Consider the following 27,602-nt stretch of genomic DNA (forward strand, 5'->3'; position numbering starts at 1 on the left):
CTATTACTGGGCGCCTATACTACAATTAGCGGCAGCAGTAGGTAACGGGGACCAGCAACCGGCGCACCAACCATTGAGGGTCCGGGATCGCTGCATTTCGCAGTGCACTCTTTGAGACTGTCAACTTAGCAACATCGACATTCTACATTCTAGTTGTACAATGTTGTACATGCAATATGCGATTCGCGTAGAAAGAGCGTCGAGTACTTGTCAGTCTGGTCAAGCCTGTGGTTTACTTGGGCTGCCGATGTTCCCAGATGCATTTGGGCAACAATTATTACGGCGTGCTCCCATACTGCCTTCCGCCAACGCAGGTACGCTTCGAGGGAGAACAGAAATATCCATCAGAACAAAAGCGCAAAGGTCCCCTTAGTTTTGATTTCAGTGCGTTTTCAGTGAGATCGAAATACAAGTGCTGTTCAACACGTTTACTGTGTACAGTGATACTTCAGTTCGACGGGGTGAGTCGGGAGCAGTTTCCCTCTGGCATGTGGGTGAAGCAGAGGTGCAGGCTGGCGCTGGCCTGCCCGGATGACGACTAGTACAACTGTAGCACCTGCAGTGCTGCACAGCTGCTCCCCACCAAATCCTGGCCCCGGTTCAACCCCTCCATCATCGGGTGATGTTTTCGTTTCCGTTTTACTTATGAAGAGCTCGACACAGCAGTGCCAGTGAGCATTTTCTTCTTTCCCAACTCTCACTCAGTATTAGGTTATCACACTACCACCGATCCTACAGAATGTCTCTCTCAAACAAGCTCGCCATCACCGACGTCGACCTCAAGGACAAGCGTGTCTTGATCCGAGTATGTATGCCCCTCCATGGAGCACCCCTTTCGTCTCCGAGACTAACCGGAATCTAGGTCGATTTTAACGTTCCCCTCGACGCCGACAAGAAGGTCACCAACAACCAAAGAATAGTCGGTGCTCTGCCAACCATCAAATATGCCATCGAACATGGCGCCAAAGCCGTCATCCTCATGTCACATCTCGGCCGCCCCAACGGCCAGAAGAACCCGAAATACAGCTTGAAGCCTGTGGTTCCTGAGCTCGAGAAGCTGCTCGGCAAGAGTGTTATCTTCACCGAGGACTGTGTCGGACCGGAGGTCGAGAAAACGGTCAACAGTGCCAGTGGTGGCCAGGTCATTCTTCTGGAGAACCTGCGTTTCCACATCGAAGAAGAGGGAAGCAGCAAAGATGCCGATGGCAAGAAGGTCAAGGCCGACAAGGATGCTGTTGCGAAGTTCCGCGCCGGACTGACTGCACTGGGTGATGTCTACATCAACGACGCCTTTGGCACTGCCCATCGTGCGCACAGCTCCATGGTCGGTGTCGATCTGCCCCAGAAGGCGTCCGGCTTTTTGATGAAGAAGGAACTTGACTACTTTGCGCAAGCCCTCGAGAATCCCAAGAGACCATTCCTTGCCATCCTCGGTGGCGCCAAAGTCTCGGACAAGATCCAGCTGATCGACAACCTCCTCGACAAGGTCAACAGCCTGATCATTTGCGGTGGCATGGCTTTTACATTCAAGAAGACTCTCGAAGGAGTTAAGATTGGCAACAGTCTGTTCGACGAGGCCGGCAGCCAGAAATGTGCCGAGCTGGTGGAAAAGGCTAAGAAGAACAACGTGAAGATCATCTTGCCGGTGGACTACATCACCGCAGACAAGTTCGACAAGGATGCACAGACAGGTTACGCAACTGACAAAGAGGGCATCCCCGACGGTTGGATGGGTCTTGACTGTGGGGAAGAGAGCATCAAACTCTACAAGCAAGCCATCGACGAGGCGCAGACAATTCTGTGGAACGGACCACCGGGCGTCTTCGAGTTCGACAAATTTGCCAACGGCACCAAGAAGACCCTGGACGCGGCGGTGGCAGCGGCCCAAAACGGAAAGATTGTTATCATCGGCGGCGGAGACACGGCTACCGTTGCTGCCAAGTACGGAGTGGAAGACAAGTTGAGCCATGTTTCTACTGGCGGCGGTGCAAGCTTGGAATTGCTGGAAGGCAAGGAACTGCCTGGTGTCACTGCCTTGTCCAGCAAGTAGGTCACGAGCACAAACAGATGATGATGCATGGTGCACATGAACGTCAATGGGGCTCGGTATATAAGACGCCTATTGAACGATAGAAAAACGAAATGCCTTATTTGTAGCCTTTCTGCTCTGTTTTGACCCAGGACGCCATTGAAATGCAGTATGTCAAGCCAAACAACCCACACGTGTCTATTTAGTAGCTTCGACTTTCTTTAATTCTTCCCTGGCAGGATGTCAGCTCTCTTGGATAGCGCCCGCATTGCGAACATGAAACATACTTGAGCTGTTTGCTGAAATCCTCGTTCTGGTCGTCATCGTCCCAGCTCTCCTCCCAAAGGTGGGTTGTGCCCCCTGGCACATCAGTATCTTCTTGCGCCCAATCTGTCGATGGCGTTAGCACGTTCAGACGTCCATGTGCCGAGACCGAGGAGTATATAGCCTCCATACCTTCAACGGGGAAGTCTTCAAACTCATCATCCTCTTCTAGCAGGGCAGGTTGTGGATTCGTTGCCGTCTTTGAGGCTTGTGCAGGGTCGACCTCGTTCTTCTGGGTGGGTTGCATCTTGGCCGTGGGGGTGTTAGAGGAGCCAGACGACATCTTGCCAAGCGGTTGTGAGGGTCGAGGAGCGTTGATGCAGATAGGGTTGGCGATATCGATGACTAGGCTGTAGTGGCCGCGTCAAGAGCAACAAGGGAGTTGGTGGTCACAGTCGAGTTGGCGGGAACGAAGAACACCACTAGCGGCTGAAAGTAGAGAAATGGAGGTTCTTCACTAGAAAGTGACTGACCAAGGCGCTCTGGACGGGTGTATAGACTGATGCGACGGTGTACTGGAACGACAGGATAGGCAGCGGGATTGTGTAGAGCGAGCGATGAATTGAACTTGGAAGTCGAACTTGAGCCTTATGCACAGAGTCGGAATATTATTAAGCCTCCGCGGGCGGCAGCGAATCCGTAACTTAGACCAGGCATCCCGTCATACATCATCATCCATTCAGCTCTTCACGCTTTCCAGGAGACAATGTAGCTGAGCATCATTGTATATCACTAGTAGAGTGCCTGAACCAACATCCTTGCACGACCCTGGACCTCCTGCACTATAAGAGCCATCATCATCACCATCCCTTGAATGACGGACTCCCTGGATATCGCCCTGCCCAGTCGTTATTGCACTACCGAGCCAGGCCAGAACTCCTTCAGGGTCCTCTGATAAAGCTCAATATCGCGTCTCAGCTCGAAGATCGCCCGTCAGTGTCACCATCTGTGCTAAAGAAGTACTTGTCCCGTCTACTTCTCATATTCGGCACTCAGGCGTTCCAGCCATGGCTTGCTAGACTCCGGCTTAGGCTCCCTCATTTTCTCTGTCGTCATCTTGTGGCTACGGCCGGGGATACCAGAATCTCTGTGGGGGTTCTCGAGCGACTTCCGCCAGTTGACCCAATCGCTGTTATCAGTCCGCCATGCATAGGGTCGGGAGATGGCTCGATCGAGGGCGATCATATGCCAATGTCTCGACGCAGAGCCTGGATTCTCTGGCAGAGTCGCAAAATTTGGAGACGGCACTGCGAGCGGTAGAGCTGGTGTTGAACGATGACATCAAGGGCGCAGAGCAGGGTCTCGCGGATGGAACGTCACCTTTCCACAAATTAGCCAAAGGCACGCTCAGTTTCATGAAGGCGACCTTGGGATTCGAACAGGAAGTCATGAAAGAGGCCCAGGAAACGCTGTCCGAGGCCGAATCGAGCGCCTCCAGCAACTACTACAAAGCCCAGCATGACCCTCGTGTCTTCGTGTCCAACATCTATGACAAAGGTTCCGAGTTCGCTCTGTGTCAAGCCGAAGCCCAAATCATGTCTGCCGTTGTAGGCGTGCTCAATGAGAGTCTGACGGAGTCTATCAGAGGTTTTTACAAATTGAGGAAAGCTTACATGACTCTGGAGAATCTGGTCTCGATGGAAATTGCATTCATGAAGACGCGAGCGGCACAGAGCATTCCTACATCCGCGGCTCAATCCACAGAGAGCTTGAATCCTCCTCCGTCTGAAAAGGCTTCAACAGGAAAAGTCGGGCCAACCCAGGAGATAGCCGCCAAGGACCCGACACAACCGTCACAGCCATCTGCATTGCGAAAGGCGGAAGTCCCAGAGGATTTGTCAGGGAGTACTTCTGACGAAGAATTCTACGAAGCTGATGTTATTCACGAGGACAACCAGGTCACCGAAACTTACACCGGCCATCTCGAAGTTGAGGCCGAAGAAGAAGAACTACCGGACATGTCTGAATTGGACCGCAAGATTGAGAGGGTGAACCTGGAACACCGCTCGAGCCAGCTGCAGGCCGAAGGAGTGTTGAAACCGCCTCCTCCCAGCACTCTAGGAATGCTCACCGAAGACGCGGACTCGGAAATCTTTAGTAATTCGCTCGATGCCTTCATTCATTCGGGTACCAACCTCATGTCTGGGATTTTGTCCCTGCTAATCTCCATCATCCCGCCAGCCTTCAGCAAACTGCTGGCCATTATCGGTTTTCGAGGCGATCGCGAACGGGGAATCAGGATGCTGTGGCAAGCCAGCAAGTTCTCAAATATCAATGGCGGCATGGCCAGTCTGGTCTTGTTCGGCTGGTACAACGGGCTGGTCGGGTTCTGCGACATCATTGCCGACCCGGATCCTTTGAAGCCGGATGATGTGGAAGGTTATCCTGTGGCTCGCCTCGAGGCTCTGTTGGCTGAAGTGCGAAAGAGATACCCCAAAAGCCATCTTTGGTTGATCGAAGAGGCCAGAATGGCAGCAGCCAAAAGAGACCTCGACTCTGCCCTCAAGATCCTTTCGGTATCAAGTGCAAGTCAACTTAAGCAAATAGAAGCGCTTCATATGTTCGAAAAGAGCTTAAGTGCCATGAATGCCCACCGATACCAATTATGTGCGGACAGTTTTATTGCCTGCGTAGACCTCAACGCGTGGTCACGAGGGCTTTATTACTACATTGCTGCCTCGGCACACCTCAGCGCATACCGTTACGATAAGACGCTTCCCAAGGAAGAAAAGCAAAAGCATGCAAAGCTGGCCGAGGAGCACTACAGAACCGCGCCCACAAAAGTTGGTAAGAGGAAAATGATGGGCAGACAACTTCCGTTCGACGGGTTTGTGGTACGCAAGATCGCCAAATGGGAAGAGCGGGCAGCGCGATGGAATTGTAGCTTCATCGATGCCGTCGGGGTCAGCCCGCTCGAGGAGATGATATTCTTCTGGAATGGATACAAGAAAATGAACGCAAGCCAGCTACGGGAGTCGCTGGAGAATCTTGCGTGGTCGGAAAATACGTGGCGTTGGTCGCAGGAGGATGCGGACGAACGTGCTATTCTGGCGGTCCTGAAGGCGGTCATCTTGCGGAATCTGGGCCAACACGAAAAGTCCAAAGACGTCCTCAGCAAAAACATGCTCAATCGCAGCTCTTCCGACTTCACTGGCCAACACAAGGATGACTGGATGATTCCGGCAGCACACCACGAGATGGCGGTGAATCTTTGGATGCAGAGGGCCGGTTACAACAGTGCTTATAGTACAGATTTCCTGGGCGCTGCCAATGCCGACAAACCAGTGGCCTCTTCTGGCAGGGGGTTGCCACGAGATGCGGAACTGGTGCATCAATGCAAGACTCATCTTGACAAGGCTAAGAGCTGGGGCAAATACGAGCTTGATGCGCGTTTGGGATTGAAGATCACGGCCGGACTTAATGCGGTCAGGCAGTGGGAGACGAAGCATCCCTCCCATTCGAAATGACCGCCGCGACTACCTTGCGAAAGGAAAGCAATCCTGTCACGTTCAAGTTGGGAATGTTTATGTATAGATATGCTTGCTTTTGATCCACGAAATAGATGTTATGAGGTGCCAGTGTTCAGCTGTAGCGCAAGGAAATGTGTTCCTTCCAAGGGCGTCTCGTAATAAGGGTCAATGTCCTTGAACCCAAGTGAGCGGTACATGTTGAGAGCGGCCACCATGCTCGGAAGGGTGTCGAGGCGCATTTCGGAATACCCGAGTTTCCGCGCCGCCGCAATGATGCCCAAGGCTAACGCCTTTCCCACTCCCGTGCCTCGTCCCGAAGGCGAAACGTAGAGACGCTTCATTTCGCATACTCTACTAGTACCGTCGTCGTCAATATTTTTGGTCGATGGGAGAGGGCGCAGGCCGACACAGCCGATGGGACGACCATTGTCATCTCGAGCAAGAAGAAGTTCCCCCTCGGGAGGTGCATACTTGCCCGGCATCGCGGCCATTTCGGCGTCAAAGTTCTGGAACCCGAGATCGAACCCGAGAGATCCTGCATAGGCGTAGAAGAGGTCAATGGTAGCTGCAAGGTCGGGTTGTCCGCGCACAGCAGATATATTGAACCGTTGCGGACTGTTCATTTTACTGTATGTACGCTTCGGTTTGTGGGTCAATTTGAAGGATACTGTATACCTAGGGAGCTACTGTCGTTGTATTTGTCGCGCTGCAGACATGACAACGGTCCGGACCATTCACGGTCAGGATAGCGATACGGGGCTTCTTCTTCCGGTCGATATCAGACCAATGGTGGCATGTGCCAGCAGGACAAGGCTGCGCTGCGTGGCTTCGGAGAGGCGTGAAATGCCGGAACTGAACGCGACGGTGGGAATGATATGAACAGACGTGGTGGTAAGAACCCGAGCCGACGCGACGTCCAAAATCACTAGTACTGTAGGGCCAGATCAGATCATACGAGATCTTTGCTCAGGTGTGAGTCTGTGCTAATTCCCGGGTAATCCTCGCTCTCCGATATCGATTCTCTAGCTCTGAGAACTAGTTGTGGCACTGAGGGATTTCGAGATGAAGGGCGGAGGCTCTGGACAGATTATTGTAGTATCTCGGTTCCGTGTGCCAGCGGTCAAGTTTCACGTGTCCAATTGCCCAGTCCAGCGTGCCAGTGCCGCCCTCTTCAAGAGGTATTTGGATGACTTTTGACAAACGAGTAGGTAGTCACCCATTGACGAGCCTTCAAGCGAAGCGAGACTGAATTATCTTTACGTTTCGCTGCGGAAATCCCATCTTGGCCATTCTCGCTTCCGCGGACATGATAGACATGCTGACAATTTGGGTGGTTGTCTGGCGGCGGACGGAGAGGAAACTCTTGGTCATGGAATCGTTTTAGCTGGGGCACGGATTGCTTTTGAAGGTCCCGAGGTGGGTAACGGAAAACGCCTTTGCCTCTGGCCAGGGCACAGAGTCAGCTCCACGCAACTGGGCAGGACGAAGCTAGGGAACCGCGGAGTCGGCGACCATTCCACCCAGATGGCCAGCCCGACAGACAAGCTCTCGTCTGGTGGATCAAGCGACATCGGATTGTGGACGAGGCGTTGGCTGGTGCGCCGAACTTGACGCTCGACATGCCATGATAGACGACGGTTTCCCACTCTTTTTCCGACTGCTGGTTGGCGTTGACGGTTGGATTCATGCAATTGTAATCGACGCGACAGGGCTCCGGGATTCTTTTATCAACGGGCTTGTTCCTTATCGCACCAATTATGTGTCGTTGTTGTTGTTGTACCTCTGTTTTCATCTATAATCGGTTCTGGTGTCGTATGTCACAGCTTGATCAACGACGCAGGCAAAGGTGGTCGTTTCGTGGGTACAGCTCTGGATTTCTGGATTTCACCCGCGGCCCGACACATCTTCTAGCAAGGGGCACATGCAGCTGGTTGCTCCGGTGTCGTCAGGCTGCTCTGGCTGAGGTGGTGATCTCGCTGGGGAAATGGAGGATGGTTGAAAGTAGTATTAAAGGCGTTCAAAATTTGCCTCTCTCTTAGTCAAGACTTCCCACTGGACTGGCACCGCAGAAGCAATCAGGTTGATATAAACTCTTCTTCTTCCACATTATTGTTTCGTTTCTCCCTCTCCTCCTTGATAGATCATACACTGTACTACTGATGCTGTGAAAAAGACTTCTGCCATCCCATCGCAGCTTTCGTCAGTGCGTGCTATAGATTTGTCGCCTCCCTTAGATCATCTACTCTCTACACCATGTCTCACCTTCCTTCGGAGCCTGAGTTCGAGCAGGCTTACAAGGAGCTCGTCTTGACTCTGGAGAACTCGAGTCTGTTTGAGAAGATCCCCGAATACAGAAAAGCTTTAGAGATCTGCTCGATCCCCGAGCGGATCATTCAATTCCGCGTTGTGTGGGAAGACGACAACCACCAGGTGCAAGTCAACCGCGGGTATCGCGTGCAATTCAACTCGGCTCTGGGCCCGTACAAGGGCGGTCTCCGATTCCACCCTACAGTTAACCTGTCTGTCTTGAAGTTTTTGGGCTTCGAGCAGATCTTCAAAAATGCTCTCACTGGCCTCAACATGGGCGGTGGCAAAGGCGGGTCCGATTTCGACCCCAAGGGCAAGTCAGACAACGAAATCCGGAGATTTTGCTGTGCTTTCATGAGCGAGCTGGGCAAGCATATTGGTGCCGATATGGACGTTCCAGGTACGATTTGGCACTTTTTCCCCGTCGTTTTCTCCTAGATCTAACATACTCGGTAGCCGGTGATATTGGTGTGTCCGGCAGAGAGATTGGCTGGCTCTTCGGGCAATACAAGAAGCAGACGAAACTCTGGGAGGGTGTCTTGACTGGGAAAGGAGGTTAGTAACGACTACTCGTACAGATTGGCCGCGAACACTGACAATGCATTAGGCAGCTGGGGTGGTTCTCTTATCCGGCCTGAGGCCACTGGCTACGGCCTCGTTTACGTGAGTGCAATCGCGTGCAAAGACGTCTAGTCTACTTGATACTGACTTGATATAGTATGTTGGACACATGATCGACTATGCCACCGGCGGCAAGGAGTCTTTCGCCGGAAAGCGAGTCGCCATTTCTGGGTCTGGAAACGTGGCACAATATGCTGCTCTGAAAGTTCTGGAGCTGGGCGGTATTGTCTTGTCGCTCAGTGATAGCAAGGGTTCTATCATCGCCACTACGGAACAGGGCATTGATGCCGAATTGATTGCCAAAATTGCCCAGTTGAAGGTGGACCGAAAACAACTATCTGAACTCGCAGGCACTTCCGAATTCGACAGCAAGGCCAAGTACCTGGAAGGCAAACGCCCTTGGCTGCAAGTTGGCGCTGTCGACATTGCGCTGCCCTCCGCTACCCAGAACGAAGTCTCTGGCGAGGAAGCCGAAGGTCTGATCAAGGCTGGCTGCAGATTCATTGCTGAAGGTAGCAACATGGGATCTACGCTAGAGGCAATCGAGGTGTTTGAGAACCACCGGAGGAACAACAAGGACAAGGCCATCTGGTATGCTCCGGGCAAGGCTGCCAATGCTGGTGGTGTGGCAGTGTCCGGGCTCGAAATGGCTCAGAACTCGTCCCGCGTCCAGTGGACGTCGGAGGAAGTCGACAACCGACTGAAGGACATCATGAAGAACTGCTTCAATAGCGGTCTTCAGACAGCACTGACCTACGTGACACCTGGCGAAGGAGAACTCCCAAGCTTGGTTGCCGGCAGCAACATTGCCGGGTTCAGCAAGGTTGCGGCGGCCATGAAAGAACAGGGCGACTGGTGGTAGAGGAGAGGACAACTTTGTATCACTGCAGCATTGGCGCATAGATTTGCGATTGGCGTTAGAGGGACGATACAGTTGTGGAATGATATGACATTATGAACGTACTGTTGTCCCAGTTGATTTGCAGCCTAGATTATCTCGCTGTTTAGCCGGCAGCCGAAGACGCCCGTAAGTGTGAAGGCCAAAGTTGAATCTCTGCAACTTTCACCATTCAAGTCTGACTTGAAGTTGTATACAAAGTCTTGGCGGGTTTGTTGACTGCGACGGACTCGGTTTGCATGTCGCGTCGTGAATCCTCGCCGCGTACCAGCACCGCATTACTTTTGGACTTTTGCACTTCGTTGGTATCGTCTTTTGCTGAGACGGCGCATTGCTCGGCCATAACGTTTTCCTCTCGAACAATGTGCCTCCCGTCTCATCTTCCTTGACGGCCTTCAACCCAAATGGGACCGGAAAAGTTACCGCAGCCATGCTCAACCTCTACACCGAGACGGCCTTCTCCTTGAGGCCTGCGACAACCTCATCTGTTGTCGACTTCTCAGTGCCCAGAGCCGAGGCCTCATCTGCTCGATCCAGAATCTCCAGTGCCCGAACGACCAACGGCAAGAATTCTATCAAGGACGAGGACACTTTTACTGCGAACGTCCTAGCCTCACAGAGCTCGATCTACTGTCGCCAGTGCAAGTCGTACCCCCGAACATTCTATTGGCGTGTTCTACACAATGGGAGAGTTCTGGAGGTTCGGTGCGCAGATTACGCCCGGAGTGAGAACGACGTGAAAGAAGCATACTTTACGCTGCGTTTCGACTTCCACAACCAGATCCTTCCCAGAGGAGTGTGTTTCGCAGATCTTGACCAGGGTGATGAACTACATGTCTTTGTATGCACGGACAAGAACGAGCTCCTGAATCTACAACTACCCACTGCGGCTTTCCGTGACCCGACACTGCTGAGAGATGAAAGCACCGATCGCTGGTGTCGCCCTGTCGACACTTCGACGCTGGGAATTGAGACCGTTCATCAACTGTGGGCCAGTAGCCCTCTGGAGGTCTTCCTGACCTTCACCAGTGGCAAATTACAGAAAATAAGCAGGCGCTCTGTGAATGGTGCGTGGAAGCAGGACAACTACGATGACAGATCTTGGGGAGCTTCGCTCCGTGGCATAGTCAGTCGCCGCGGTCTGCATACAATCGAATATGGATCCCACCAGGTCGACGCCCGAACAGCACAGGCAATGGCCACGTCTCCTGACGGCAAATTCCTGTTCACAATCTGCTTGAACCATACCCTAAGAGCATGGGATTTGTACAACGGAAATGTGGTGGCGACGAAAGATTTGCTCGGCATCGAACGAGATCCAAATGACAGAACACGCTTGAACCCTGCAGAAGCAGCTCATATTCAAGTCTTCAAGCTTCCCAATGAGAGGCACCCCTTCATTATGACTTACACGCCTCATGAGGGCGGCCAATTCAAAGTGTGGGAGGTCAAAGGCGGGTCAACAGATTCCATTGTTCTTGAGGACAAGTACCCGGGCTTTAGAATGTGCGCTCCTGATCCAGATCCCTCAGGAAATACGGTCTGGTCAATGGTAGGATTCAAGCTTCATCCACCAAGCGACCTCAAACCGGCCGGACTTTGGGTGTTGTGGAGGAATCACAACTTTCATCAATTGTACAATTGTCGCTTGGAATTCGGCGATCTTGAATCGTCGTGGGCATCCAACTGGGTTATATGCAATCCAAAAGCATCTTCCAAGGCTCTCGCCCCCGAGTTTGTCAAGGCTGACACTGACGATCCAGCCTCCAAGTGGTTGGAGTTCTTCTTCTATCCTGAGCGGTATTCCGAAAGCACGCTGGAAACGGCTCTGGCAATCTTCACTGAAGCTACGGCTGTGAAGCTGACCTCTTCGCAAAAAGAGGCATCTTTACGGCAACGAATGTGCACTGTCATTGCCGCCGGAGTGTCACTACGCAAATATGAAGAGTCGGAGTTTGATTACGACCGGTTCGCTGCCGATACAGATTTCCATTGGCGAAATCTGTATAGGATTGCGGAAAATCTCAATGAGAGTCGCAACGCGCCCTTGGCTTTAGCGCACGATGCATTCAGCGACATGATCTGGATCACGATGGCAGACAAGTGCTGCGCGGTCAGAGAATGCAGCAAGATTGAACTTCTACAACAGAACAAACCGGAAGAAATCCAGGATCTGGAAACTGTTGCTGCCAGGATATGGACACACCGCAAAGTCAGCACTGAGGATGGAGAAAGATTCACCGACATGGCTAAACTTTTGACTGCATCCAGAAGATTCAGACAGTCTTTCAGCGCCGAGCTCTCGCGGGACTTTACAGTCGCTATCGAGGAGGAATTGTCTGTCGATGCGGAGTATGTCACACCGGCTAGGATTACCAGGATCTACAATAGCATCGCATTTGGGGAATCCATCAGCAGTGAAGCTTACGAGCAGCTTGAACAGGATCTTTCTGACCTCGGAGAGCTTCAATCACTGGACAATGAGCTGTTCTTGGGGATTCTTGAACTCCTTAGTTCAAGAACCAAGAGACCGAAGAGTTCTCTGCGAAATACACTATTCGGAAACCTCTTACTGTCGGCCGGTGTACTCGACACTATGTCATCACAACGAGAACTGCTCATGGATTTACTAGCACTGACCATCTTTGCGGACAATGAGCTTATTCCAGAAGACGGGGAGCAAAACTTGTTTAATGCTTCGGAACTGTTCCAACAGTTGCTGCCATTGCTCAAACTCTGCGAAAGAAACCTTTGGCTGGCGGCACACACGCGCCTCGTCCCTCTAGAGATCATGGGGGTTGATAACCGTCCCAATGCGTCTCGCCGTTCCTCTACGGCAGGAACCGAAGAGACCAGACTGGTGACAATCTTCGAGGACACTTTAAGCAAGGCGGTCCGGCCACAGCCGGCCGTTGAGAGACCCTTGATGTATGTGATCACGGATCAGTTGTCAGAAATCGATGACTGGGCATCCGGACGAGATACCATTGCCGTCGAAGATGGCTCCATTTACCTCCAATGTGATCTGTTGGCACAGCGCCAATACGATTTTGCCACAGATTTCTTGCGGTTCCAGCCCTCCACGCCCTGGTCGAGTTATGTCAAAGGACGGCTTGCGATCGCCAAAGGAGAGTACGACATGGCAACCGGACATTTTCGAAGGGCTTCGTTTGGTCTGGCTTGCGGTAAAGCTGTCGGGAACCTGGTTGCTCTGTCGGCAGGCTTGCTCTCAATGGTTGAGGCGGAGTGTTTCAACAATGGCCTCCCTTCGTATCTGTATCATGTTGCCAGCCTGTTCGAATGCACTTCGGCATACACCCAAGCGGCATACTTTGCTCATCACACACTCAAAGCGATGCAACCCGGCCAAAAAGAACCTTCGCCCGGTTTCCGTGCACAGGTTTTGTCCCGATTATTCCAGGCAGAACTCAAACTGTCGAGGTTTACCCGTGCATACGACGCCTTGGCCCAACTTCCCGACGCCGCACTGCAGCGATCGTGTGTCTCTTCACTCGTGACTGCACTCCTGAACTCGGATCGCTCCATACTTGGACCCAGAGACGCAGTGGAGACTCTGATATCTCTGCCATGGGCCATGCATCCCCAGCTTGCCCGCCACCTAGACCAGTCCCTAGTCTCGCTGGAAAAGAAAAGCATTCCCGGCAGTGTGCTATCCTCGACTTGGCCCGCCGACGATAGTGCATCCGACTACTTGAGCGTTATGTACGCGATACGACTCGCGCAGAAGGACTACCGCGGTGCAGTTGCTGTGCTGTACGATCGACTAAGGATGACTCGGAAGCATGCGAGAGCTAGACATGATCCGCAGGCTACGGCTTTGCGACATGCCCTTTTGGCATTGATTAATGTCATGGCCTGTGTCTCTCCTGAAGAGGCGTACATCCTTGCAGAAGCGGACGAAGGAAAGACCCGTCCAGTTCAAGAAGAACGAAATGGTGGCGACAGTGGTCAAGGCACCTCAGGCAAGAGACGCCGCATCATCATCACTTTGGAGGACTTGCGCAAGGAATACCAGCAGCTGCTCGATAGATGCAGCAGGATTGAACGTGGGGACTTTGATTTTGAGCTGGATGAGGAGAGTGAGGACGAAGGCGAGTTGCCGGCCAACCAGTCCAGGTTGAACCTGTCTTCCCATGCAGGGGACGCAATGGAGTTGTGATTGAAAGCTACTACCCTGGCGACGTCAACGAGACTGTCCCGGTTCAGGCAGTGGGTGGAACTTTCATGTATGTAGACTTAAAAGCAGCCAGGCGTTCCAGCACTCAAGCTCTGAAGCCATTGGCGCCCTACAATGAATGTGTGGACTTGGGGAGTCACAAATATTGCATGCTCTATTGTGTTTTAGTTCGCGTCTATCTTGTTGGTTTTCAACGTAAACGCCCAGCCCGTCTTACAGCGATAGAGATTACAAATGTGACACGGAGTAAAACAACTTCAGCAGTGGACTGGGTTGCGCATCCTACGACGAAGGCGCACGGGACAAGACATTGGAACACGCACCTAGATGGAACAAATATAATTTTGAAAACTCCATTCGGAGAAACTGCAAGGTGGATTAGATTAGACAGAACACGGGAGCTACATACCGATGGACGACATCTGGGGATCATCCCTGACAGGCTTAAGAAGTGCAAGCACATTTGTGTTTTTGTGGGAGTGCAATCTGACCAACATTTCCTGCCTACAGTCGCTCAACCTGGGCAACAGAATAAACAGCAGTGTGGGTGTTGAAAGGATCAAGCGCCAACAAAGACTGACCTGGAGAGTTGCGCAACACGGCCTCTGCAGCGCTGATCTCAATCCTCCTCTATCTCACCCTCCTCGCTCCCCGAATGGACTCCGGCGGGTTCCGTCACTGGCGCCTCCTGCTTTTCCGGCGCGGGCTCAGGCGCAGGCTCAGGCGTCTTGCTCTTGCGCTTGTCCCGCGAACTCCCCCGACGGTCGCGACGAGATCGCTTCGCGCTGCGGCGGCCACTTTCCACGCTTTCGGCGTCACTGCCATCGCCTCTTCTTCGACGCCGTTCGCTTCCTGCAACGCTGCGCGACTCCTCGCCATAGTTGAGTTCGTCCCGACTGCTACGCGGGTCACCACGCATTCGGTACAGGCGTTCCCGTTCTTCCTCTCGTTCTCGGCGTTCACGCTCATAAGATGTCATATGGCGTGGAGGAGGAGAACGGTCGCGATCCAAGCGGCCATGTCGCTCGTCGCGATCTCTTCTTTCGCGGTCTCGATGGCTCGAGGGCGGCGGGCTCAGACCAAGCGAGCTAGCCTTACGATACTGCTTCTCGCGAGCCGCCATAGCTCGGCGCCGTTCAGCCTCATAAACATCCGGTTCGGGGCTTTTGGACAGCCGACCATGCCTGGGTTCTGCGCGATGACCGTTCCGATAATCACGATCATCTCCGCGTCGGGCATGTCTGCGGTCGCGCTCTTTTTCGGCGTCTTCTTCTTTCTCCTTCAAGCGCTTGATCACTTTGTCAAAGGCGGCCTTACGCAAGTCATCAGTCTCGACAGCATGGTACTCGTCTGTCTTCTCCACTCGAGCCTTGACATCCTCCCAGGAGTCAGTAATGCGCACGGGAGGATCCAGATGCTTGATGCGAGAGCGAAGCGCATCCACGGCACGGCGTTGGTGCCGGTCCGCAGCATGTTTTTCATCTTCACTTCTCCGAAGCACCTTTTCATGCAGCCGTTGAAAGATGACTTGGAGCGCATCACGATCAATGTTGGCTGTTCGGCGATCAGTAAGCATGACATCGTAGAACTCATCAAAAGAGGTCTTTGGGGTAACCTCATATCGTTTGTCCTGTAAGCCGTTAGCATACATGTTGTGCAGCATGAAGAGCCAGCAACCTACCTCCAAGACATCATAGACATCGTTTCGTCGCCCACGAAGTGCCCGTTCCTCCTCCTCGACCATATCCCAAAATAAGTCCAGCGGTGTAGACCCGGATTGACCCAGCATGGCAACATACCTGGGATCGTTCTCGATCTCGGGAAAGATGGTCATCCATTTGGACCCTGCCTTGATCTTTCCCCGACTTCGCAGTTCTTGCAGGAGTTCCAGAAACCGGTCGCGGTTTTGTCGCTCGCGTCTAAACTTGCTGGCTTTCTGCTGCTGGCGTGCATCATTGAAGGTCCGCTCAAGAGACTTGATATGATTCTCAAAAGCCGTAAGAACGTCGGACTTACTCAGAAGCTGGAATTTCTCATCGCTCTGAATTCGCTCGTTGGCCTGGATGATCTCCTGAGCCTGTGACCATCGAGTGTAAGGCTCCAAATCAAGCGCTTTCAGAATATTCGCCAAATCGTCCAAGGCAGATTTGCGAGCGGCAGCCTCCTGCTCGATGTGCTGTTTCTTGAGTTCGACAATATACTCTTCAAACAGTTGCTTACGTTCATCCTCATTGTCCGTGGACCGAAAGACGGTCTCGTGCTCAATGATAGGCCTGATGGTCTTCCATCGACTGTAGTGTTTGATTTCAGGGTGAGTCCTCAGCATGTTGCCAAAATCTGTGCGTAGCTTAGCCAGTCTTTCTTTGGCCTTCTCCCGTTCCTGCTGGCGAACCTCGACCGCATATTTCTCAAAAGCCGCCTTTCTGTCCTTCGGGTCTTTCAGCGCTCTGTATTGCGGATCCTTGATCGTAGCCTTCATCGTCTGCTCCCAAGTCCAATCAGGCTGAACGTTTGCCCGGCGGAGCAGTTTCATAAACGCAGCCTCCGCCTCTTCGAAACTTGAGTAATCCGGTATCACTTCCTTGGCAATAGGCGGGAGAGACAGGCCGCTGGAAGAGCTGAAATCGCCCCTAGGCTTGGAATCGAAAGGAGTGTTGCTGTTCTCACGGTCACGAGGGGTAGACATGGTCGAGAGAGCAGTACTGCCGCCGGCCACAAAGGCAGGCGGCTGTTGCGTCGGTTTCGGGGGTGATTGTACAGAGTTGAGAGCTTCGCGATACTGAGCAGGCATGTCCCATACCGTTTGCTTGGTCTCAGAGTTTGCATAGTATTTTCGGCCATCTGGTGTAGTGTACTCCTTCCAAGGTTGTGCAGCGAGCGCTTTTTCCAGAGGAGTCATGAGCTCCGTAGGTTTTGTCCATTGTGTCGCTTTGGTGACTGTATTGTAATAGTAAGTGCGCCCATCGGGGGCGCGGGCTTCCTGCCATTGCCCTGGGGTGGGCGGCAGGCCGTTCATCTCTGAAGAGGCTGACGTGAACTCGACGCGCGGCGATCAGATGTAGGTAATGTGGAATTTGGAATGCAGTGATACGAGTCCAGTCCCCTGGTTTGGCGGTAAGCGACCGTTGGAAACAGATCTATGCACGATATGATGGTGCTTGTTGAGAAGCACCACCAGGAACGGATCTCGTCTTGTACGCAGGTTCAGAAAAAGACGTGGAGTTAGCACGGCTTGAGTACCTAGTACTAGTAGGGCGACTAGTCGTGGTTAGCGGTCGGTTGTTTGACGGGCTAACAGGATTAGCATTGCTAGTGCGTATCTGCTGCTAGTAGGATGACCCTGCAGTGTGCCGCCTCCAACATCAATCTCGAGGCACCTCGTTCTAGAAATGAGCAACATAGGTGTCCCGCACCAACGATGGACGATTGACAATCTGTAACATGCGCTTATTGCTGGGCTTAGCCGACTGCCTTTTGACTTCAAGCATGCTACTTGTCACGACGCCTCCATGGACTCGGAATTCTTGAAGGCGTCGTTGTTGGACGTGCTTATTCCCGCGGACACAGTGACCGAGTCTTCTGCCCTGTTGGAACGGTCTGTAGGCGTGTCAAAAGATTTTGGAAGGCTTCTTGCTATCGAAGAACGAGACATTCTGTTCATCGGTATGGTCGCATTGATATAAGCCCTGGGATGTTGTTCTCTTACTCATTTCCAGATCAGATGAACGATTGAAAACGTTCGTGGTTCTTCGTGTACCCGCCTGCGCTGAAGCCACCTTGAAGTCATATCTGTCGCGGCTCTCATGCAGGCTGGATGTTTGGGCCATCGACGACTCATCGGGCAGGGGCCCAGATGTGCAAACTCCGGTGCCAAAAGAACTCGTGTTCTCAATCGACGGCATACAGAAGAATGAACCTATGGTCCTTGCAACTCAGTCGGACGAAAATGCCGAATCATTGACCATGGTCTGGGAGGTTGAGGTGATCATCAACCGACCCAAACTTCGCGGTGCTCAGACAAGCGTTGTCTTCATTCCATCCGCCGCCGTTGCCGCTGTACACGAAGCCCAGGACGTCCAGAATGCAGATATGCTCCCTTTTCAGCCGCTCGATTCCAACGTCCTTGAACCTATGCGTCTTATTCCCAATCTTGAACGCGCCCCCCCTTATCTTCCGGCTTCTCGGTTGGAGCGTGTGATGCCTATAGCGCCATCGACCAAACCACGATTTCACATTCCTCAGGTTCCCTCACGGCGACATCGGATTGTCCCTGCGGTGATTGCACGAATTCACTACAGCAAGTCAAGCAGCTTGTCGACCTCGGTTATCAACCTGGCCTTGTTGGACATTGAGATCATCCCCTTTATCGCCGTGGAGGCTACTATTGAACATGTCGAGCTCAGCTTACGGCATGGACGTGTTGAGTCTTTGACGTCAAGCTTGCTACCGATGACGTGCCGGTCCGGAGACTGTATTACTTTCATATACAGGCTCTATCACGATGCGGATGCCAGTATGTCGGTTGGAGGCGGCGTGGCCAGTACCAATATTGACGACCTTTCCGTCGAGATGCGGGTGGATATCAATCTCAGCTCACATTGCAAATCAGTGGTGATCATGGATTGGACTACGCATGTCGATTTCACGCAGGCACTCAATCCGGCATTTGGACCCCCATCGCAACCCATTCAGAGAGCCAACCGTCCCCCGGGCCTTCCAGTCAATGGCCGGAAGTTGTCGTCGGCGATGATGCCTAGCACCGCCGCTCTCCCATCTCGAATCCATGATATAGGTGTGAGAAATGGTCTATCAATTGCGTTTACGGCGGCCGATGGCCCTGTCCAGGTTGGGCATGCATTCAGCTGGAAGATCCTTGTGATGAACAACTCGCCAGAGACCGCTAAAATTGCAATCATTCCGTTGCCACGGATCCATCGACAAGCCAGCCCAGCACAATTCTTTGCCAGAAGACACGCGCCAAAATCATCAACTGCCTCCTTTCATCCCAGCGAGCGTCGACACACCAAACTCGGCGAAGATGAGGACATCGCGCAGGCCATTGTGGACGAAAATGTGGTGTATGCAATGCATCATTCGAGCGTCATTCCCCCAGAAACGGATTTGATGGCGCTCACGGTTGAGCTTAGGATCGGACCGTTGGGGCCAGGTCAATGTCACGAAAGTGAGATTGTAATGGTTGCGTTTCAGGCTGGAAGGCTGAGGGTAGACGCAATCAGGGTCGTGGACCTGCTCCAAGAAGTCGAACAAGAAACACTTCCTTCGAGTGTCGTCGATATTCGAGACTTGCCTGATGTCGTGGTGGAGTTGCCAAATCCTTGACCTCGTATTGTTTCGACACCACACTTATCACACGTTCTTGGTTTCGCCAACTCAGACTCGGATGTGTCTATTGACATCAAGCAACATCATCATTCAAATACTACTAGTAATCAATAAATACCTGGCGCGCGAAGCAGCCGTGACAACTTGAACTTGAGCGTCGAGTCCTGCAGATCCGTTCATTTGACCCGCCGTATGCCCGCTTCCGACCCGAGAAATGCCAATGCAGTGTCCCCAAATTACTAGTATACGAGAATCTGACATCCATTGAACACCGCTTTCGACTTGTGCACTGGACCACCGGACCTCGAGAACGAAGAGGCAGCCTTCCTTTCCCTGCGATATGCAGAGCCGCATCGCAGTGAACGGGTTGCAGCACGGCTGACATGTCCCGCAAACGGCGCAACACCTCGTCGCCCGAGCCTGACAGCCCTTCGGACCCCAACTCTCCGCCGTCACAGGATGATGCACAGGACGAATGGGACGATTCGGACGAAGAAGAGGTCAAAGAGGCCCCAAGGGTCAATGAATATACAGGGCAGGTCGGAGCGTTTCCAGGGCTCACGAGTGATGGAGACGAACTCTTTTACGGTCCTGCCTCAGACGGCATTGACTACCTGCGCATGGTTCGGTGAGTTTGCTAAAGACGAAGTTGCCGCTGTTGGAATGAGGCTGAACGTCGCGTCCGCAAGCTAACCATGCTTTGAAGATCCGAAGCGAAAGCTGTTCCCTACATCTTGACGGCCCCAACCGAGCAGACACGGGAGGCGAGGAATGGGAATGGATTGCTATTACACGCTGAAGACGGGGGCTACTTTCACGATGGCGCTTACACGGCGATCGGAAGCCTATCTCCGGGCGAAAGCGAACCATTATCCTCTGCCCAACAGCGGTATTACGACACTCTGCTCTCGCAATTCAGGCTCGTGCAGGCTACCATGCGCTGTGTGCCTCCACTGTCCGCGATTCAGAGTCTTGCCCCATCGCAGTTGATCTCGTTACCACAAGGTTCCAGAAAAGCCCGGACGCAGTGGGAGGCTCATATTGTAAGACAAGATCCTCACCCTGTTCAGATCGCTTGCATGGATTCTGGTACTGTCTTGGAGCTGGTAAAACTGCTTCAGCGGAGGCTGTCTGTGTTCCTCCAGCACAAGAATGAGGGTGTCATTAGGCGTATTGGTGCATGGACCTGGGCAGTACTGGGAAGATGTCCCGATCGTGGGGAATTGTCGAGCGAGGACATTGGCGAGCTCAGACAGCTCGCCCAAGAGGCCGTCAAAGTGCACCAAAAGGGGATGGCAGGGATCAATGGCATAACATCGGATGACGACGAGGATAGTGAGGTATCAAGCCAAGGGCAGCCGGTCGAGCAGCAAGATCCTGGTCAGGATGTGGGGGATGTACAAGAGGGGCGGGAGTCTGTAGGCGAGCAGGAGGCGCGATCAGCCGGAGTTGAGATGGTTGCAGACGTTGAACTTGAGGAATCGGCCCGAGACAGATTGATTAAAGTGACGGTGGATATGATCATCACGGTCGTGGGCGAGATGTACGGCCAGCGCGATCTGTTGCAGCTGCGCCCAAGATGGAAGGACGAGTCAGGCTGATGAAAGACGACCGGCTAAACTGAGACAGAAAAGTGAATGCTGGCCTTATTCAATCCCAATCTCGCTTGTGCAACTCGAATGGCACCCTTGCACCCTCTTTCAGCCTTACTGGTGCCCGGACGCAGGCTACGACAAACCATCACAAACCACCATCTGCCGTCGACCGACCGCAACAAGCTCCCGCTCAATTCTATCTTGACGTGAGCTGCCCTGGCTAAGGCCTCCTTCTGTCTGCTGCTACTAGTAGTACTTCGAGCAAAACCTTTCCCCGGATGTCCAAGACCTTCAGGTCCGAGAGCGACGGTGCCCCCAGAAACTGCGGACGCAGCCACTTCGCTGCGGTGGCCTTCTACCCCGGGTTTACGTTGTTACACAATTCCCTCGACTCGCCTTCACAATGTTTGTCCCCTTGGTCCTGTATACGACTTTTCTTTTCCTTCTACCGCAAGCTATCTTCTCGCAAACCATGGCAGAATACGACCCGGACATTTCCAATGGCACTTGCTACTATGCGTTTGGAGAGGAAACCACGTCAAGATATATCCCCTGCGGGAACGAAGCACTTGGGAACAAGGCATGTTGCGAAAGTGGGGACGTGTGTCTGTCGTCCAACGCTTGCTACAATGGACAATGTATGCATACTTGATCCCCCTTTCGGTTCTCTCACTGATCTTGTTAGACGGCGTCACATACATAGCAGGCTGCACCGACCCCTATTACGAAGACCCGAAATGTCCAGACAAGGGCGACTTCGCAGGTACCGTATAGTCATCTTGTCTGTTGCGAAATACTCATGGTATGCAGGACATCCGTGGGCGGGCTTGGTCTACTGTAACGGAACCTCGAACGAATGGGTCGCTTGTGACGACCGGGGAGATGCAGTTTCGGTTCCTGCGCCCTGCTGGTGTCCTTCAACCTCGAGGACAGTCGCGTTTACCGACGCTTCGGTACTTGATAACATTATGTCTCTGCCAGCAACACAGGGTCAAACCGTACACTGGTCTGACGTAGCAGCGTACGAGTCAGAGCACTCCCTGGCCAGCAGCATGTCCTCAACTGCAGCTTCGACGACGACCGACGGTACCAGCAGTGTTACCACGTCACTATCACCTACGTCCACTTCCTCCGCCAGCCCGACAGCCTCTGCAACTTCCCCATCAGCCATTGACTCCAGCACCGTCGCTCCTGTGACTCCAACCGAGCCAGCGACTCCGACGAGACCCCCGGGATTGGACACGGGTCAAAAAGCTGGTATAGCGTTGGGTTCGGCTGGCGGCGTGCTTGTTTTGTTGCTTTTTGGTTGGCTTTTGATCAAGAAAATAAGACAGCGGAAAGTGAAAGAGCGGTCGGGTCCTCCCATGATCGACGTGACAAGCGCACAGCCACATGATCCATCCACGAGCGCTGATCTCAGAAGCTCTACGTGGTCTGGTCACAAGTCAGAGCTGCCGGCGGATGAAAGCATAAAGGGGTCGCCTTCACCACGGTACCAAGACTTTCGACGTCCCCAGAGCACAGAGGTTGAGGGAAGCCCAGTTCCTCGTTTGTCGCCTTCGCGAGTCACACAGGATGGTGGCTACAGTGTGCCGGGCAACAAGAGGACGTTCTATGAAATGCCCGGATAGTGCAGAGATGCCGGTGTATTGGTTGTCGTCTGCTTCGCTAAATAGATGTACCGAGTAAGTTTGGGCATGGAAAACGGACTTGCACCGGTTCTGCGAAAGCTTTGTAGACAGACAACATTGGAACCTTCCTCGTCTCTTGTTCAACCCTATCTCGCCGTCCTCTTCCTATCTCTGTTGGCGTGGGGATCTAGTCTTCCTGTTCAAGGGAGCCTTCTGAGCCTTGTGTTCTTCAGCCTTGCCCCTGCTACTAGTAGTGAGTGCATCATCCGATATACCCACTTTGCCCAATCGGCTCCTCGGTTGCCCCGCACAGTTTCAAATGTGAAAGGACGACCAGCAGTTAGGTATATATACCAGATACCTACCTAGGAAACCGGTAGGCATTTTGGACAGCTTTCCTGCTCACTTCCGAACAATCTTCTCTGTGGTTTTTTGCCATTTTTCATTCCGGAAACCAGGACTTACTGTACAAGATGTCAACTTACAAAGGCCAAACCCCATCGACCATCGAGGTCGATCCGCGGGTTGTGTCCTTTTTCGAGAACTTCTACGCCGTATCCGACAACCCCACGGCTCACGACGAGTATGTCTCGTCCTTGACTCCCGACGCAGACTTTATCATGGGCACCAAGAAAGCCCGTGGGTCCGATGACATTCTGGCCATACGCAAAGCACTGTGGACGGGACCCGTCAAAACCCGAAAACACAAGCTCGAGAAGATCTTCCCGTTCGGCAAGGACAGTCACGAGGTCATGGTTTATGGGAGTGTCGACTACGGTCTCAAGAATGGAAAGGAAGTGACGGTCGACTGGGCCGGGAGGGCGAAATTTGTCGAGCATCAAGGATCGCTGAAGATGTCTTTTTACCAGGTTTACTTGGTGAGTAATGACTAGTAGCTCCACAGTGGACGACTTGATATCCGTATTCGTGCAACTACGACTCGGACGGACCCCTATCTAACGGCGTGATCATTACAGGACTCGGCTCCGGTTGCAAATGCGGCAAAAGAGTAGATTTGTGCAGTGGGCGGATGAGATAAGCTAACCTAACGATCGCTTATGCAATGGTACTGTACCCACGGAAATCTCATTGGAGTCTTTGGTCAATTTTGTATCTTTTCTATCGTCATTTGAATCCATGCCGTATGACACGTGTCTAAGATGCATTGCTCTTCAAGGCCGCAATCTCTGAGGATCACGAGGGAACGGCGTCGCTTGTCTGACATTGTCCAAGCCCAAAAAAAACATGACAATGCGGTTCAGACCCAAGCCACCGCCTGCGTGCGGTCGACAGCCTTGTCGGAAGGCATTGACGTAGTCCTGGAACCCTTCGGCATTCGGGTCGAGGCCTTTGCTTCTCATGGCGGCTTCCAGCTCGTCGGCATCGTTGATACGTTGAGCTCCAGACATGATTTCCTCGCCTCGCATGAAGAAATCGTACGAGTTGGACAGTTTCGGGTCGGTGGGATGCTGCTTGGTGTAGAAGGGCCGTACCACCATGGGGAATTCGTCGAGAACGTAGAAATCCGTGTCGTACTTCTCACGAATCAACTGTCCTAATTTCTTCTCTTGTGCGGTTGACAAATCTGTCACATAGTTGTCCTGTTCGGTGGTGTCAACGCCGGCGTCGCGCAGTATCTTGATACCGTCAAAGTACTTCAGCCGCAGCGCTTTGCCGTCCTTGATCCGGAAATCACCAGCCCGGGGGAAGTATTTCTGCACCACGGCAATCTCGTCCTTGTATCGCGCCTGCAACTCTTGAACAATGAACACGATCAGTTTTTCCGCAAACTCGAGGACTTCATGGTAGTGGTGGTCGAAGACCATCTCGAAATCGAGTCCAGTAAACTATCGGAACGTCAGTCAGGTTATCTCTCCGAACATAGTTTTTGGTTAACGTACTTCACATAAATGTCGGTGAGTGTTGCTGTTCTCAGCACGGAACACAGGGCCGATCTCAAACACACTTTCGCAGTCACCCGCAATGAGCATCTGCTTGTGCAGCTGCGGGCTCTGGGCCAAAAATCCATTCTTGCCAAAGTAGTTGTTCACCGTAAAGACACCACTTCCGCCCTCGGTCGCCGCGCCCAACAGCTTGGGTGTGTTGAATTGTCGTGAACCGTTCTTCCTCATGTATTCGGCAAAGAGCCCCTCCACAGCGCTCGAAATGGTGAAGATGGCCTGGTTACACTCGGTTTGCAAATCAATGACGCGGTTGTCCAGCCGAGTCTTCAAAGTCACGATAGGAGCTCCCTCGGCATCGACTTGCCCCTCCTCGGCGGTCGCAGGCGGTGGACGTTCTGCATCCTTGACCTGCATCGGAAGCATCTCGGCGGCCCGGGCGACAAGGTAGATTTTCTGGACATGGAGTTCCAGGTTGCTGATCGAGGCCGATGCAACCGGAGGGTCTGGCTTTTTGACCACACCCGTCACTCTCACGAACGAGTTCACGTTGAGTGACACCGACCACTTGACCATCTGCCTCGACACCGCTTCGCTGGTGGCTGCCACCACGGCCTGGATCGTCTTGCCCTGCTGCCGGAGCATCAAGAAGGCCAACTTTGCGCTCTGACTTCGACTGTTGTGAATCCGCGTAATCACTGTCACCTCTTTGTCGACATGTTCCTCCCCGAGCTTTTTCAAATGTGTAATCTCCACTGGCGCCTCGTCCTTGGGTAGTTCGCCGTACTTGTCTTTGGCCGTGTCCTCCGCAGCTTGCGCTTGTTGAGCCGCTCTCTTCTCTTCATCCGCCTTCTTCGCTGCCGCCTTTTTCGCGGCCTTCTCAGCCTCTTTTTGCGCCTTCTTCAACGCATTCTTGGACGGTGCTCCTTCGGCGGAGACATTGGGGTTGTCCTTGGCGTGGGTGGGCAGGGAGGATTCCATGGTTGCTGGCGGCGGATGGAAAGTCGTCAGGTGGGATAAAAGAGACGACTTTTCTCGACCTCTGTAAAAGTTAATGAGAGATGTTGAGTTTATCAACCGATTGAGTCATGAATCTCAGCAAAAAATGCGCTACAAAAGTGGCTGCGGGGGATTCTCCAATATAAATTCTTGGCTTGTGATTTCAAGTTCCTTACGACTCGGACACTTGGACAGCCTTGCGGTTCGACATGATGATGAGGACGCTACGTCGTGTCCTGTATTCAGGAAATATCTTTGTTCTGGGTTTGTCCTGGTAATCTATACAAACAGCTTCGTCTCTATATTGTCATGATCATCTGTCGTTGCTTAGCTCTGCGAGAACCATTCGTGTTGACGCATCCTCAGCAATCCACTCTTGAATTCGTTCAACGGTGTCGCCGAGTAGCTTGCCATACGTCTCTCCGATCTTGAATAAGGAAGTGTGCGCCACTACCTCATCAATGCCTTCCATGTGTACTCTAATCCACGTTCGATCTCGCTCTCCGGTCCGAGTGTCTTTGGTCGGGAGGGCGCAAAACTTCCGATCTTTCCTTTTCTTATTTGCCTGTGCCTTGCTGGAATGGCTGCTTTCCGCAGACTCTAGGCTCTTTCCACGCTGATCAACGTCTAATCTCGGATCTCCAGTTGTCTGTTTGCTTTGTAGAAGAGGCTGGTCCTGAGTCGCCTGCGTGCCTCCCGCTTCATGCTGCTTTGCCGCGAGTCCACAGTAGGGCGGCGTGTCTTGGTTATGCCGGTGGGTTTCTACGGTATCCAGCATCTGGTCGATGGCCTTGTGGTTCTCTGGAGCCTGTTCCGCCGTCACGGGAGGACCGCTTCCGTCCTGACCAGTCGATGATGGGCGGGATAAAAGCGACTGTGCAGCTGTGCCACTGTTGGCATCTACCTGTTCGTCCATAACCTGGTCCTCGCCGGGTGGAGTGACTATAGCCCTGCTGACAAAACTGGAAGAACAGTCTTGGGGAGGAGTGGCGTCAATGCTGAGCTCCACGACGTCTTTGTTCAAAACCTCATCCTCGCGATACTCCTCAAGTGACAACCGTGGAGTCGTTCGTATGTCTGCAGGATTGCTCTGTGTATCACCAGCGAACGCTGGCGTCGCCAGTGGAGTTTCAGATGCAGAGGCAGTTGATTCAGGTTGCTCTTGCGACTCTTTCAGGTCCTCCCCTATCCGTCCTGTGCTTGCAGTATAGTAATTGACAAACCTTACTCGCCTCATCAATCGGCCATTCGCATCTCGGGGTTGTGTGGTGTCTACCACGTCCTCCAGGGCGCGAATGGCGCGATAACGCTTCTTCAAGCCTGGATAATCCGCAAGGCAGCCACCGAACTCGAGATGTGAAGACACGTATTTCTTGGTAGCCGTTGCCAACTCGCCAGCATGCTTGTTCCAGAAATACCATGCCCTCTGCAGCTTGCCCTTCCTGTTAGCCAAGCGAACATCGTTGGTATACCTAGGGTTATATGTCGGATCTTGCTGCGCAGAGGACGAGTCTGAGAACGGAGAAGGACCAAGCAGTGCAGGCTCTTCCAGTTGAGGAGGAGTCCGGAACAAGCTAGCAATGCCTGTACCAACAACACCGAGATGCATACCAAGGAAAGGGGTGTCGAATGCAATCAGGCCTAGAATGCGGTGCTGCAGACTCAGACCTTCCCGCTCATTGGATTGCATCAAGATCAAGTCCGCCGCGAGGATTCCTCCCAAACTGTGTCCCAACAGAATGATATCAGTTGAGTCGGACTCATGTGGAACAAGCCTGGCATAAGTTAGTTGCAGAGCTGCATGATCTGGCACACACCTCGGACAGACCAGTTGCTGAGAGCATTTCTGGCCACAGTAATGTTCTCTCTAGACTTGTACCGCGGGTAGATTTTGGTGTAGACAACATGGGTCGCCGCCAACGCCGGGCTCAACAATCCGTGCACATGAGCTGGGAAACTTTTGAAGCTTGTCTCATCGCCCAGAAAGCCATGGATGTAGACAAGGAGCAAGGTCCGTCGCTGGTCGTCGGCAGATTTGACAGCTCCAAGCGATTGAGTAGACGAATTCCGCGGATCACGAATCCCTCCAAGGTAGGGTGATCCGCTGGGGGAATGCGTCGGAGGAGACAGATATTGATCGGAGGACAGAGTCTGAGGGTTGAGAGATACTCGACGACTGTCAGGAGCGCTTGGTGTCCTCGGCGGCAGCGGTGGCTTTGCTGCCATGATGGCGGCGACGTCGAGGAGTGCACATCAGTCGAAAGGCTTCGACCTTGTCCAAGTACT

At 52.9% G+C, this 27,602-nt stretch overlaps 13 protein-coding genes across 14 annotated transcripts; 8 read left to right on the forward strand and 5 right to left on the reverse strand.

The window, feature by feature from the left end:
- The first annotated feature begins 22 nt into the window (after positions 1 to 22).
- On the forward strand, positions 23 to 2,291 carry HMPREF1120_04315 (phosphoglycerate kinase). The gene is made up of 2 exons (XM_009158438.1): positions 23 to 805; positions 863 to 2,291. The coding sequence occupies exons 1-2, from the start codon at positions 740 to 742 to the stop codon at positions 2,048 to 2,050; spliced, it is 1,254 nt and encodes a 417-aa protein (XP_009156686.1). The 5' UTR covers positions 23 to 739; the 3' UTR covers positions 2,051 to 2,291.
- HMPREF1120_04316 (26 proteasome complex subunit DSS1) lies at positions 1,866 to 3,053 on the reverse strand. The gene is made up of 3 exons (XM_009158439.1): positions 2,486 to 3,053; positions 2,317 to 2,419; positions 1,866 to 2,261 (listed from the first exon to the last, which is right to left on the reverse strand). Exons 1-3 carry the CDS (start codon positions 2,634 to 2,636, stop codon positions 2,228 to 2,230), a joined length of 288 nt encoding a protein of 95 aa, XP_009156687.1. The 5' UTR covers positions 2,637 to 3,053; the 3' UTR covers positions 1,866 to 2,227.
- Positions 2,986 to 6,141, forward strand: HMPREF1120_04317 (uncharacterized protein). Its single transcript, XM_009158440.1, has one exon. The coding sequence runs from the start codon at positions 3,499 to 3,501 to the stop codon at positions 5,818 to 5,820; it is 2,322 nt and encodes a 773-aa protein (XP_009156688.1). The 5' UTR covers positions 2,986 to 3,498; the 3' UTR covers positions 5,821 to 6,141.
- Positions 4,936 to 7,850, reverse strand: HMPREF1120_04318 (carbonic anhydrase). The gene has a single exon (XM_009158441.1). The coding sequence runs from the start codon at positions 6,444 to 6,446 to the stop codon at positions 5,919 to 5,921; it is 528 nt and encodes a 175-aa protein (XP_009156689.1). The 5' UTR covers positions 6,447 to 7,850; the 3' UTR covers positions 4,936 to 5,918.
- Positions 7,851 to 8,076: 226 nt separating this feature from the next.
- On the forward strand, positions 8,077 to 9,613 carry HMPREF1120_04319 (NADP-specific glutamate dehydrogenase; the record flags this gene model as incomplete). Its single annotated transcript, XM_009158442.1, has 4 exons — positions 8,077 to 8,530; positions 8,587 to 8,685; positions 8,738 to 8,793; positions 8,849 to 9,613. 4 exons carry the CDS (start codon positions 8,077 to 8,079, stop codon positions 9,611 to 9,613), a joined length of 1,374 nt encoding a protein of 457 aa, XP_009156690.1.
- A 466-nt stretch (positions 9,614 to 10,079) lies between these two features.
- HMPREF1120_04320 (uncharacterized protein) lies at positions 10,080 to 13,829 on the forward strand (the record flags this gene model as incomplete). The annotated part of the gene is made up of 1 exon (XM_009158443.1): positions 10,080 to 13,829. The coding sequence occupies one exon, from the start codon at positions 10,080 to 10,082 to the stop codon at positions 13,827 to 13,829; it is 3,750 nt and encodes a 1,249-aa protein (XP_009156691.1).
- Positions 13,830 to 13,974: 145 nt separating this feature from the next.
- On the reverse strand, positions 13,975 to 17,043 carry HMPREF1120_04321. 2 transcript variants are annotated; one of them, XM_009158445.1, is made up of 3 exons: positions 15,529 to 17,043; positions 14,429 to 15,477; positions 13,975 to 14,351 (listed from the first exon to the last, which is right to left on the reverse strand). In XM_009158445.1, exons 1-2 carry the CDS (start codon positions 16,861 to 16,863, stop codon positions 14,467 to 14,469), a joined length of 2,346 nt encoding a protein of 781 aa, XP_009156693.1. In that variant the 5' UTR covers positions 16,864 to 17,043; the 3' UTR covers positions 13,975 to 14,351; positions 14,429 to 14,466. The 2 variants fall into 2 exon arrangements, with proteins under 2 accessions (XP_009156693.1, XP_009156692.1); XM_009158444.1 differs by having other exon boundaries at positions 13,975 to 15,477.
- A 313-nt stretch (positions 17,044 to 17,356) lies between these two features.
- HMPREF1120_04322 (uncharacterized protein) lies at positions 17,357 to 19,187 on the forward strand (the record flags this gene model as incomplete). The annotated part of the gene is made up of 2 exons (XM_009158446.1): positions 17,357 to 17,510; positions 17,569 to 19,187. The coding sequence occupies 2 exons, from the start codon at positions 17,357 to 17,359 to the stop codon at positions 19,185 to 19,187; spliced, it is 1,773 nt and encodes a 590-aa protein (XP_009156694.1).
- Positions 19,188 to 19,573: 386 nt separating this feature from the next.
- On the forward strand, positions 19,574 to 20,791 carry HMPREF1120_04323 (uncharacterized protein; the record flags this gene model as incomplete). The annotated part of the gene is made up of 2 exons (XM_009158447.1): positions 19,574 to 19,818; positions 19,897 to 20,791. 2 exons carry the CDS (start codon positions 19,574 to 19,576, stop codon positions 20,789 to 20,791), a joined length of 1,140 nt encoding a protein of 379 aa, XP_009156695.1.
- Positions 20,792 to 21,257: 466 nt separating this feature from the next.
- On the forward strand, positions 21,258 to 22,416 carry HMPREF1120_04324 (uncharacterized protein; the record flags this gene model as incomplete). The annotated part of the gene is made up of 3 exons (XM_009158448.1): positions 21,258 to 21,423; positions 21,471 to 21,548; positions 21,596 to 22,416. The coding sequence occupies 3 exons, from the start codon at positions 21,258 to 21,260 to the stop codon at positions 22,414 to 22,416; spliced, it is 1,065 nt and encodes a 354-aa protein (XP_009156696.1).
- Positions 22,417 to 22,889: 473 nt separating this feature from the next.
- On the forward strand, positions 22,890 to 23,429 carry HMPREF1120_04325 (uncharacterized protein; the record flags this gene model as incomplete). The annotated part of the gene is made up of 2 exons (XM_009158449.1): positions 22,890 to 23,294; positions 23,394 to 23,429. 2 exons carry the CDS (start codon positions 22,890 to 22,892, stop codon positions 23,427 to 23,429), a joined length of 441 nt encoding a protein of 146 aa, XP_009156697.1.
- A 159-nt stretch (positions 23,430 to 23,588) lies between these two features.
- HMPREF1120_04326 (aspartyl-tRNA synthetase) lies at positions 23,589 to 25,298 on the reverse strand (the record flags this gene model as incomplete). The annotated part of the gene is made up of 2 exons (XM_009158450.1): positions 23,589 to 24,263; positions 24,318 to 25,298. The coding sequence occupies 2 exons, from the start codon at positions 25,296 to 25,298 to the stop codon at positions 23,589 to 23,591; spliced, it is 1,656 nt and encodes a 551-aa protein (XP_009156698.1).
- Positions 25,299 to 25,629: 331 nt separating this feature from the next.
- Positions 25,630 to 27,542, reverse strand: HMPREF1120_04327 (uncharacterized protein; the record flags this gene model as incomplete). The annotated part of the gene is made up of 2 exons (XM_009158451.1): positions 25,630 to 27,091; positions 27,145 to 27,542. The coding sequence occupies 2 exons, from the start codon at positions 27,540 to 27,542 to the stop codon at positions 25,630 to 25,632; spliced, it is 1,860 nt and encodes a 619-aa protein (XP_009156699.1).
- Between the last annotated feature and the right edge of the window lie 60 nt (positions 27,543 to 27,602).

This window comes from Exophiala dermatitidis, assembly GCF_000230625.1.
Source record: "Exophiala dermatitidis NIH/UT8656 unplaced genomic scaffold supercont1.3, whole genome shotgun sequence".
In the NCBI taxonomy this organism is placed as follows: Eukaryota; Fungi; Ascomycota; class Eurotiomycetes; order Chaetothyriales; family Herpotrichiellaceae; genus Exophiala; species Exophiala dermatitidis.